The sequence below is a fragment of the Nanorana parkeri genome, unplaced genomic scaffold, assembly GCF_000935625.1.
Source record: "Nanorana parkeri isolate BGI_ZX_2015 unplaced genomic scaffold, ASM93562v1 scaffold78, whole genome shotgun sequence".
NCBI classification, from domain to species: Eukaryota; Metazoa; Chordata; class Amphibia; order Anura; family Dicroglossidae; genus Nanorana; species Nanorana parkeri.
The window spans coordinates 2114980-2126681 of NW_017306346.1; the positions used below are offsets into that span (position 1 = coordinate 2114980).

General features: G+C 43.7%; 1 protein-coding gene across 2 annotated transcripts in view; it reads left to right on the forward strand.

The window, feature by feature from the left end:
• Positions 1-11008, forward strand: part of INTS10 (integrator complex subunit 10) — a 35546-nt gene extending 24538 nt beyond the window's left edge. The window contains exons 16-18 of one of the 2 annotated variants that reach the window (XM_018576858.1): positions 2517-2610; positions 5820-5897; positions 10803-11008. In XM_018576858.1, coding sequence (XP_018432360.1) covers positions 2517-2610; positions 5820-5897; positions 10803-10959 — 329 coding nt within the window. In that variant the 3' untranslated portion in view covers positions 10960-11008. The remainder of the gene's footprint in view (positions 1-2516; positions 2611-5819; positions 5898-10802) is intronic. The other variant, XM_018576859.1, reaches the window with a different exon arrangement.
• The last annotated feature ends 694 nt before the right edge of the window (positions 11009-11702 follow it).

An 11702-nucleotide genomic window follows, 5' to 3' on the forward strand; every position in this document is an offset into this window, starting at 1 on the left:
TTTTTTGAATATGCAAGAGTTAAGGCTTTATTCACACAGTTGCATTGCAGTAACACACAGTAAAATATGTTATGTGCATTGGTGCACTGCACTGTTTTGCCGACTCGATGCTGATTGCCCAGGACCCGGCTCCATGCTAGCGGGAATACCGTTATTGGTACTAGCTATCGGCGAGTGCTCGACGGATAACTATCAGTACTTGCACTTAAAACCAAACAAAAACCCTGATATTTGTGCATCCCTAGTCCACTGTGTTGGTAAGACATAGTGCACGTTAAGCAGTTTTACTGCAAAGGCCAACCGCAAAGATGTAAATGTGCTCTAAAACCCATGTAAGCTTTTCTTTTTTTTGCCTTCTGTGCTCCATTGGTGAGATTCCCCTCCATTTCCTGCCCCATAGACACAACACAAATGAAGGGAAGTTCTCTCTTCAGTACTGCAACAAGTGTACCTATTGTGAAACACTCTATTTCTGTTCTGGTGACAACACATTTCCCTGCACTCAGTCCCAGTGGCAATGGTTACTAGAACAAAAAGAGAGGATGAATCTCCCCAATAGGTACATCAGAGCATTAAAAACCTGATCCAGAGGGGATCTAATCCTTTCCTATCTGAAAATAAAAAAAAGAGCTTAAAAGAGAATTATGGGGTAAGTCTTTTTTCCCCATAGTTCTCTCTAGGGTCACGGGAGGACATACACTAACCTCCTCCCGTGACCCAAAGTTCAGTATATCGGGGGCTATTGCCCGCCATGTACTGAGACCGCCACAGCCAGGATGGATCCTGACATTACTGTTGAGATCCACCCAGCTATGTGAGTGACAGCTGGCTCTGCCTATCTAGAGGCAGAGCCAGCTGTACCTGCCCCTTCCCCTGTCCGTTCCTCCAGTCAGCGCTGGAGGATCGGTGCGGGGAGGGGGGAATCCCTGCAGGAAACCGTGACTGACGGTCACCGCTCTCTGCAGGGAGATGATTGGGAAGTGAGCGGATCAGCGGCATGTTAGTGCTCACTTCCTGATCTATAGAGCCAACCTGTGGTAGTCTCATTGTCACAGGTCGGCTCTAACTACGAGGATGAGTGGAAATCACTCATCTCATAGTTCTCCTTTAAGATACACTACAATAGGGTATTATATGCTTCTTCTGGAAATTCCTTTCTTATGGAGGAAATTGAATTGGTGTAATCCTGTCAGATATAAAGTAAACATATTGCTAAGTATATGAGTTTGAAGGCAAGTATTACATAACATTTGAATTCTTTTTTCCTACATGCAAGGTACATAGATATCACTACTTGATTTAAAAAAAAAAAATATGTTCAATATGTGTCTGTAGAAGAATCTGTAAAGGGGACCATCTGTGATTAATCAGTATAGAAGGCGGGCCAGTTCTTCCTTACTTCCTTACTCTCCTATTTACAAAACATGCTTAGAAGCTCATTTGGGTCCCAGAGGTGGGGCTTAGTCTAGGGGCAGAACGGCTGGCTTTTTGGGTTCCTTTGAAAATATTGTTAAAAATTTGGAAGATCATTTAAACTTAACAAATGCTTAAAGGAGAACTATGAGGTGAGTGCTTTTCACTCATCCTCATAGTTCTAGCCGACCTGTGACAATGAGACTGTCACAGGTCGGCTCAGTAGATCGGGAAGTGAGTGAACACGTACCGGCGCTTGCTCACTTCTCGATCTATCCCTGCAAAGAGCCGTGACTGTCACTCACAGCTCCCTGCAGGGCACCCCACCCCGCTCCGATCTTCCAGCGCTGACTGGCGGAACGAACGGGGGAGGGGGCGGGCACAGCTGCCTCTAGATCGGCAAAGCCAGCTGTCAATCCCGCAGCTGGGTGGATCTGGACAGCAATGTTGGGATCCGTTCCGCCTGCGGCGTCTCAGTATCTCGCGGTATATTGTGCTTTGGGTCACAGGAGAATGCTACTTTGTGTCCTCCAGTTACCCTAAGGAGAACTATGGGGAAAAGCCCTAACTCCATAGTTCTCCTTTTAACTTTGAGAAATACCAGTACCAATAAACCATAACAGTTTGCATGCAAACAGAAAACGAGGAATACTACTAGGCAGCACAGTGGTTAGCACTTGGTGGTTAGCACTTCTGCCTTGCAGCACTGAAGTTTCAAATCCTAGTCAGGACACTATCTGCATGGAGTTTGCATGTTCTCCTTGTGCTTGTGTGGGTTTCCTCCAGATACTCCGGTTTCCTCCCACACTCAAAAGACATGCTGGTAGGTTACTTGGCTCCTGTCTAAATTGTCCCTGTATGTGTCCATGTGAGATAGGGACCGTAGATTGCAAGCTCCTTGAGGGCAGGGACTGATGTGAATGTGCTCGATGTAAAGCATAAATTGTCAGCGCTATATAAATATCTGTAATAAATATAAGAGAAAAATTGAGGGCATTTTTACTAAATGTTCATTTATATGTTAAAAAATGTTTGTTCTAAAGGCGAAGATTGTTTTCAATGCTCGACTGCACCGTCAATTTCTTCCTTAATAATATCTGCAGATATTGATATGCTTGAAGAATTTGCATACTTGAGAACACAAGAGGGGGGTAAGATTCACTTGGAACTGATCCCCAATCAAGGAGTATTGCTTAAGTAAGTATGTAGTAGTTTTTACTAATGACAGTGCACCTTCAGACTACGGCTTGTCACTATTGTCAGTTAGCCATTAGTAAATACTCTTCCAGAGTACTACACATGCAATAAACGTGGTGGGTAGAGTGTAGAGCAACATGGAATAGTAAATTAATAAATCGAAAAAGTACAAAAATGAATAAATGTCTGTTGCCTGAACACTGGCCATTTAGACCAAGGCTGAAATGATATTCCGTTCTGAAATGTATATAAAATAGCTGACACAATGCCTGCTCACACTTACCTACGTTTCTTCAGGTTTCAGTAATGACTTGCAGAGCCATTCTTGAATTGTCATACTTGCAACTGAAGCCTTTGGGTTTGGGAGAGTGTTATTGAACCCCCAGTTCTTTCCTGACAATACCAAAGAGCAAATAGAGTGCCCCAAATTAATATTATATTGTCACTGTTAAACTATATGTAAACGCAAAACTTTTTCTTTTTGTAGTTTTGGATAGAGTATTGATGAATTAGAAAGTTGTTATCTGCTGGATGCATTCACTCTCTTTATTTGTCCTGGTGATTAAAGTCAATAGGGTTAAGAATGAGGGAAAATATTACATTTTGATTTTTCACCATAATGGAAATAGAGGAGAAATCTTCTAACTGGGGCATCCGTTCTCGATGCAGCTATCTAAGAGATTGACCTCACTTTGGAGTGCTCTGCTTACATGTCCTATTGTGTCTACAGGACAGGAAGTAAATGGAAATCTCTTAAAGATGTGTTTTATTTGTGTATCACTCAGCTGTAGATTTATGCTGACACTGTCCTTCCTTCCGGGGGGTGGCTACTTTTGTTCCCTATGGTCCATGTGTGTGTTGAAAAGTAGCCACCACTCCAAGCTTGCTCCCGCGATGGGCTACAATCTCACATTTAGTTTACTCATTTGTATTGAGATTGTAGTCCATCACGGGAGCGAGCCTTGAACAGTGGTTACTTTACAACTCAGGTACCATGGGGGAAAAAGTAGCCACCCTCCAGAAGAAAGGACAGTGTCAGCGCCAATTCAGAGATGATTTGAGGATCTACAGCCAAGTGATACACAAATAATACATTTGTATTAATAGTTAGGGTACTTAGATGCATTTTTAGGATTTAACTCTTGAGTTTAGTGTCACTTTAACCACTCTTTAATAATAATACCCCTTCCCATACTGGTGATTAGGTTTCCTTTGCTCCTCACACAACTGATGTTCCATTGTCCATTGTACAGGCCTTGAGAATAAAAGGTAATGATGACCTTATACATGCTAGTTAAACCACTTCTATGAAGTCACCTTTTCCCCAGGTTTTTCTAACCATTAGTTGTAAGTGAGAGCTCACTTCTTTTAATTTGGTAGCCCACCATTGTACCCTGCCCAAGCCCCCTATCTTACTCTATAACAGTGTCCTGACCCCTTATTTAAGATGTGGCATTGCAGGTGGTTTATTTTCCGGAATAGCAACATTTAGAAGGCAAATGAATTCATGTACTAACATAGCACAGTGTCAGTTTCAATAAAAGTGTACAGAAATATTTCTGAACAACTTTTTTTATTCTTCTTGTATGAAATATTCTGAGGGTAAATATAACTTTATTTTGGTTTAGCAAATTAGAAACATCACAAATGATTTATTGCGTACCATAGGCAAGGTTCTGCAACTTGTTTTAATCCCAACTTTATTTTTATGTTTGACATTTTGAGGTGTGAGGTGGTTAGAATGACTTTTCTGACCTCTTCACTTCTCAACCAGAGAGGCATTAGTGGGCATTGGAGGTTTCCAGCAATGTATGGTGCCTTTCAATGAATTGTTGCTCTACCAGATAACCTTTTGAAGTGTGAAAACTAGCTTCTGCTTTAGTATTTCTAATCCCTTTGGAAGCAAATATATATTGTTGTTGCCTTCCTTTTCAGTTTGTGTTACAGTTCAGTTTTTCAGTGCCAACTGGAAAACTGCTTTGTTCCTAAAAGGAAACTTGTCACAGCCTAGGTAGAGCAAAAGAGCACGTGATAAATACAGACCTCTTGAGTGAAGACCGCATGTAAAAATGATGACTAGTGTCACAGATATAGGTTACTGAAAATTTCTTTAGGGGCCCATTTACAAATTGCTGTTCTGGGGGCATTGCATTATGTTAGGGCAGCCTGTTCAAATGAAGGGGCTGCCAAAGCAGCAGAATGGACCAAAAAAAAGAGACAAGTAGCTTTTTGTTTTCTTTTTTCAAAGCACCACAACCCATGGCCGTGCATTACTGTAGTGAGTAGTGATGGTCTCAGGCATGTTCGCAGCTCCATGTGCCGAGCCTGCCGGAAGCTGACACCGCCAATCACAGCTACTGAGACATATCCCCATCTCTGCAGCTGCGGACCGGGAACATGTCTCAGTAGCTGTGATTGGCGCTGTCAGCTTCCTGGGGGGCTCGGCACATGGAGCTGCGTACACGCCTGAGACCATCACTAGCAGTGAGCTGCAATGCATGTGTACCGGAGCTGCTTTAGGTTGGTGAGTCATTCATAATAAAAGGCACAATAATGGCCAATGTTCATCATCGCAGCACATCATGCTGGAGAGGTGTAAACGGGCCCTTAGGCTGGATTTACACCTGTCTGATCTGTCATTGCACCAGTGTGTGTTTCGCTAAGGGAGCTTACTTTGATGAATAGGCAGCCAAAAAACTGATGTGCACCATTTTTTGCAGTGCAATGTGTGTTTTGGGGCACTGCAACGTTGGTTGGTTTGGGTGCCAATCAGAAAGAATGGTAGCAAAGTGCATAAACGAGCGCTGGCATAATGAACAGGTCTCAGTACAGCCGTAACCTTTCATTTTGAGTGTTGGAGTTGAGTTTAGCTCTGTCCCTTCAAGCCTATTTGGCTCCCTATTGGGTCAGTAAGGGCAACGATCACATTACACCAGTAGGGATTCTCAGAAGGTGGGATGAGGTGGGATCCAGCACATATTTTAAAAGGAAAATCAGAAATGTGTTTCAGGTGTCTTTATATGCGGGTCTACTTCTCGATTTATGTGTTTCATCATTTGCTCCATTTGAATTGCCCAGGTTTGTGACGGGTTTACTTCCTAAGAGCAATATGTGCTCTTCCATCTGTATTCTCAAACATGTTCCAGTGTGATGTGTTTTGGCAGCTGAGGGTTTTGAATGTTTGAATGTTACTGTTTACTGTTTTGAAGGAGCTCTAGCACTACCCTGGGGCTGCTGCAGCAGGAATTCATACCTGTCCTACAGGCCAGCCTAGCATCCAGTGACAGGTACCAAGTCCACAAAGCCTGCTCATGATGTGCTGTGTCTGTCAACATTTTTACTCACAGCCCCATAGTTTTTTGATGTGTGTTGTACAGCATTTTGCCCATATATATATTTCCATTTTATTTTCTTGTTCTTCATTTTGAGTGTAATATTGTGACATTCAGCATTCTTCCCCATGAGCGACTGGTATTTGTTTCCAACTGGCAGCACTCTTACATCACATGAAATGATGAGACTCATACAGTATCTATTAGAAAACAGCAATTTCCTCACTTTGTGCGTGTTTTATAAGTGCATGCAGTTCCTACATGAATTTGTATCATATCACATCTGCATGCTGCAGAAGGTATGCTTACATTTGAACAGACCGATCCATTGACTGGTATTACACTGGTAATAGACAAAAAGTGAATGTGGCTCAGCACATCATTTAAAATATTCCATTTGTTTTATAAACTGTTTTCTTTCAGCACTCACGCAGACCTTTCTTGAGTCAGAGCAGCTCTTACACTACAGATATGTATGAAGTAAGAATGCACCGATAGCGGTTTTTCTGTATCAAGTACCGATATTTAGCTTTCAGTACTCGCCGATACCTGTGCTTCCTCTAGCATGGAGCCGACTTCCTGGGCAATCAGGCTTCCTGATTGGCCAGGAAGCCGACTCCATGTTCCCTTACAGCATTGCCAGTCAGAGGGTCAGAGGAAATCTCCCTCTGACCGGAATTTCCAGTATCGGGGGTAAGTATCGGAGCATTTGGGCGAGTATGAGTACTCGCCCAAATACTGAGTCTCTGCACCGATACTCAGTGCATCCCTAGTATGAAGGACTTTGACACTTCATACTGTATGTGTCTGAGCTATCTTATGGCAGCCAAGGGACACCCTACTTAGAAATAGCAGTACTTATTCCAAAGTCTTTTTTAAAACCACGATATTTGTTTCCCAATAAACAAACATTTATTTTCTCCTAAACTGTGTGTGCGGATTAGAAAACAGTTGTTGCCATACAGTTCAGAGTAAAGCCCAGTAGGGCCTTGTTTCTACCAAGAAATGAATGTAGAACTAGTGCTTGTGTTCTCAGCACAGGGTGTACCCCAAGATCTTTATATTCAAAAGATTGTTCTTGAATTTATTACCTGCCAATAGCTGTATTCCATAACATGAGTGCTAATTCTTGGACAGCTGATCAGGGTTCACTCTGCGGAACTCAGACCAGTACGATATGAATTCTATTGGGTTGGTATAGTGTAAGAAGTATGTAGTTATAAACCGACAGTTTATTCCATATGGGTCAAGACCAGGGGAGGGCAACTCTGGCCCTTCAGCTGTGCTTTAAGTACAAACTACAAATGCCTGTAACTCTGTCTTGCAGTGCCTCATGGGACTTGTAGTTCCACCACAGCTGGAGTAGCCCAGCCCTGGTCAAGATGCTCACAGTTCTGTTACTGGCAGCAACTCACCTGCTCCACCAGCATTGTAATATGGCTGGCAGTGGGTGCACGATCAAGTGAAACCTTTCTGGTATCCTCTCTTCTTTCTAAGCAGTTCTGTTATTAGTGTGTTGTTGCTAGTGTTACTGTACATGGCTCTAAGGCCGATCAGTTCATAATTCTGTAACTTCACATATAAACAGGTTCGGTTATCAATGTGATTTACCCACCTGTTTGGGTATCCACAAAACTCTTAGGGCCCGTTCACACCAGATGCAGTGCGAACTGGCCGATTCTGGCCAGACCACACTGCCTCATTGCAGCCGGCTCACTTTTTGTGGGGCAGGAGGGGACGTGGCGGTCCATTGAAGTGAATGGCACCGTAGCTACGCCCTTCGGCCGCACGGGATCGCAAGGCACATTATGCCTGCGGTCCGGTGCAATCAGAATAGTGCCCCACAGAAAAGTGAGCCGGCCGCAATGCGAGGCAGTGCGTTCTGACCAGAATCAGACGGAACGCACTGCATCTGGTGTGAACGGGCCCTTTAGGAGGATGGGTGTAAGAAGTGTTGCACTTGGAGCTGCTTTGAATAGAAGCATTGTACCGAGAAATATGTAGGTTGCCATTGCTGATCCTCCGACTCTAAGTCACTTAGCATGTAGCAAGGGAGGGTAAAATGCCTTATGTGCATACTTGTTCTGGGCCAATGTTAGAAAGTAATAGTCAGAGGATCAGCAGGACAGCTAGCATTTTCAGAAAGAGGTAAGATTTCCTTTTTTTGAAGTCTAAATATTAACAATGGCTAGATGTGTGGAAAATAGGGTTTGTACTTCAACACCTTGGCTCTAATTTTTCAGCCTAGTAAGGTAACTTCTGGGACATTAGGCTAAGACACTAACAGGGCTATTCACGAAAGGGTGAAGAGTTTGTAGAAGGCAGGAGAAGTGAACAATCTAGGACAATATACACTACATTGCCAAAAGTATTGGGAAACCCCTCCAAATCATTGGATTCAGGCGTTACAATCACCTCCATGGTCACAGGTGTATAAAATCAAGCACCTAGGCATACATACGCTTCTACAAACATTTGTGAAAGAATGGGTCGCTCTCAGGAGCTCAGTGAATACAAGCGTGGTGCCGTGATAGGTTGCCACCTGTGCAATAAGTCCATCCGTGACATTTACTTGCTACTAAAGATTCCACGGTCAACTGTTAGTGGTATTATAACAAAGTGGAAGCAACTGGGAACAACAGCAACTCAGCCACGAAGTGGTAGGTCACGTAAAATGACAGCGCGGGGTCAGCTCATGCTGAAGCGCACAGTGCGCAGAAGTCGCCAACTGTCTGCAGAGTCAATAGCTACAAACCTCCAAACTTCATGTGGCCTTCAGATTGGCACAACAACAGTGCGTAGAGAGCTTCATGGAATGGGTTTCCATGGCCGAGCAGCTGCATCCAAGCCATACATCACCAAGTGCAATGCAAAGCGTTGGATGCAGTGGTGTAAAGCACGCCGCCACTGGACTCTAGAGAAGTGGAGACGTGTTCTCTGGAGTGATGAATCACGCTTCTCTATCTGGCAATCCGATGGACGTGTCTGGGTTCGCCGGTTGCCAGGAGAACGGTACTTGTCTGACTGCATTGTGCCAAGTGTAAAGGTTAGTGGAGGGGGGATTTTTTTTTCAGGGGTTGGGCTTGGCCCCTTAGTTCCAGTGAAGGGAACTCTTAAGGCATTAGCATACCAACTTCGTCATTAAGTCGCGACCCAAGTCGCACTGCAATAGAGTGCACGGCATTATGGTACCGCACGTTCTGGTGCGGATGTACAAACTGTGGGTGGGAGGTCTGTTTGGGGTACCATTTAAAATGAATGGTAACGCAACAGCCTGGATCCTCAGCCTGGGGTCCAGGGTGGGTTGCTGTGCTGTGACGGAGCTTCATCCATATGCATTGCTTGTACAACTCCCTTGTGCGCCATGTAGAGGTGCCGGGAACCAGAATGTGATGTCACTCTGGTCCAGGCAACTCTACAGGACATGTGAGGAAGCTATAAGCAATGCATGTATGGATGGAGCTCCCTTGCAGCCATAGCCCTAGCCCACCCCAACTCAAGCTGACACTTGGCACCAAGCAGCATATTTTTAATGGCTGCTTGGCGCGAGAACTGACAGTGCTGCGCTAGGATGAGGCTGAGGAACCTATCGCCTAGAAAAGTGGAAGGCATGTGGCGACCCACTGAACATGGGGTCGCGACCCACCAGTTGAGAACCAAGGTCCTAGATTGTTCACGTCTCCTGCCTTCTCCAAACTATTCACCCTTTTGTGAATAACCCTGTAAGTGATTTTTTTGGGACTTATTTGGTGCCTGCCTATACCCTTGTATAATATGCAGCATGATGTAGTGTGTATTACATTGTGCTCTGTGGATCAACTCAAAAGTCCTGTTTTCTTCCCCAGTCGTCTCATACATTATTGTTCTACTATTGCTTGAGTAACTTAATTCTTCCTAGCTGTGAAGTAAGCCTTAAAGCAGAACTTTGAGGAAAAAACATTCTTATCCCTTGCAGTGGGGCTACCCCTTGCACTTCAAGGTTTAAGTGCTCTTTGGGTCTAGGTAAAGAAAAACACTCACCCGAACCTCGGATCTGGCTGCTGTGACGGTGCTCCTTCTTGCCTGGCTTCTTCTCCACTGCAGCAATGGGATGCCCCCCAGCATCTTCCTGTCTTATACACTGTGTATAGAACATGATGACTAGAGGATCCTTAAGCTGGCCATACACCTATAGATTATCTGCACATTTTCTATGGTCAGATGGAAAAAGCGCAACAGATTCCTCCATCTACGCTAAACTGTGTGGATGGAGGAATCTCCCGCTGGGCCAAGCTTCAGTATCTTGCTAGTCCGTCTCGCTGGCTCACAAAATACCTGAGCAATCTGATTGGATGCATTGTTCAGGTATTTTGAGAGCCAGCCGGGCTGACTAGCAAGATACTGAAGCTTGGCCCAGCGGGAGATTCCTCCATCCACACAGTTTGGCGTAGATGGAGGAATCTGTTGCACTTTTTCCATCTGACCATAGAAAATCTGCAGATAATTGTAAGGTGTATGGCTAGCTTTAGGCTGCTGCAGAGGAGGGGAGAGAAGCTCCAAGGACTGGTCTAAGAGCTGGTCGCCTGTGTCTTTTTTTTTTTTAAACCTAGACACAAACAAGCAAACCCTTGCAGTGCAAGGGGGGTAGCCCCACTGTTAAAGAAAAACTCTGGGGACATTATTCTTAACAATCTTACTGAATAACATGAAACAATATATTACTGGTTCTTGATGAATTGGAACTTTGTAGTGACTTAGGTGTAGGTTGACTTGTGCATGGTAGACCCAGAGATGTCATTTTAGATTACAGGGCTCTGTGTTAGGCGTAATAGAAATCTTGATGAACCTTCTAAGCAAAGATGACACTTTCTCGTCTGACAGGCATCACACAGTGACTCGGGGCATTACGAAAGGAGTAAAAGAAGACTTCAGGCTGGCAATGGAACGACAGGTCTCTCGTTGCACAGAAAATCTCATGGTCATCTTGCATCGCTTTTGTATTAATGAAAAGATTTTGTTGTTACAGTGTTTAGCTTAACATCCAAACTTACTTCAGTCAGTTAGACAGTCTTTGACCTATGATGTTATGTGAATCTTGCTGATTTAAAAGCCCGAAAACTTTTCAATTTTGGATAGCGCTTCTGTTAGGTTTTAATTGCCAACCATGTCCCTAATATGGAGATTCCAGAGAGGTAGTGAGGGGAAATTTCTATAACAGGGATACAGGCAAAAACCTTTAGGGTGGGAAGGTTCACAACTTGTCAACTGTCTTTATTGCTGTGTGCCTTCCTGTCCTGCAACCCTCGTTTCTTGTATGGGCATGACAGGAAATGGAGAAAAAGCTCCCTAACAGGTTCACAGACGGAAGTAAAAATCCAACAGAAATGTTAATTCTTCCCCACTCTGTCCAAAACTAAAAGACCAGAGTCAGGCTTTAATGTGAGCATTGTCTTGTTTATCCATTGACTGTATACTGTATTTCCCTGTATAGTTTTTCTGGATGTATATGATGTTATTTCAGTGTTGTAAATAGATTTGGATCCTGCTTGCGTAGCAATGTAAATTGTAAGATATGGCATTTCCCCTCTACTTTTGCAAAACATTTCAAGTTTGATGTTGCAGTCTACTTTTAATGTTATTAAAATAAATCCTATGTTCACAGCTTCTGTCTTCTTTGTTTTTGATATAGAAATGTATGCAGATAAAGTAAAATGCGTGCCATTTGTTTCTGTTCAGACATTCAATATTCCTTAAACTCCAGTATTATTTTTGTCTATAAAT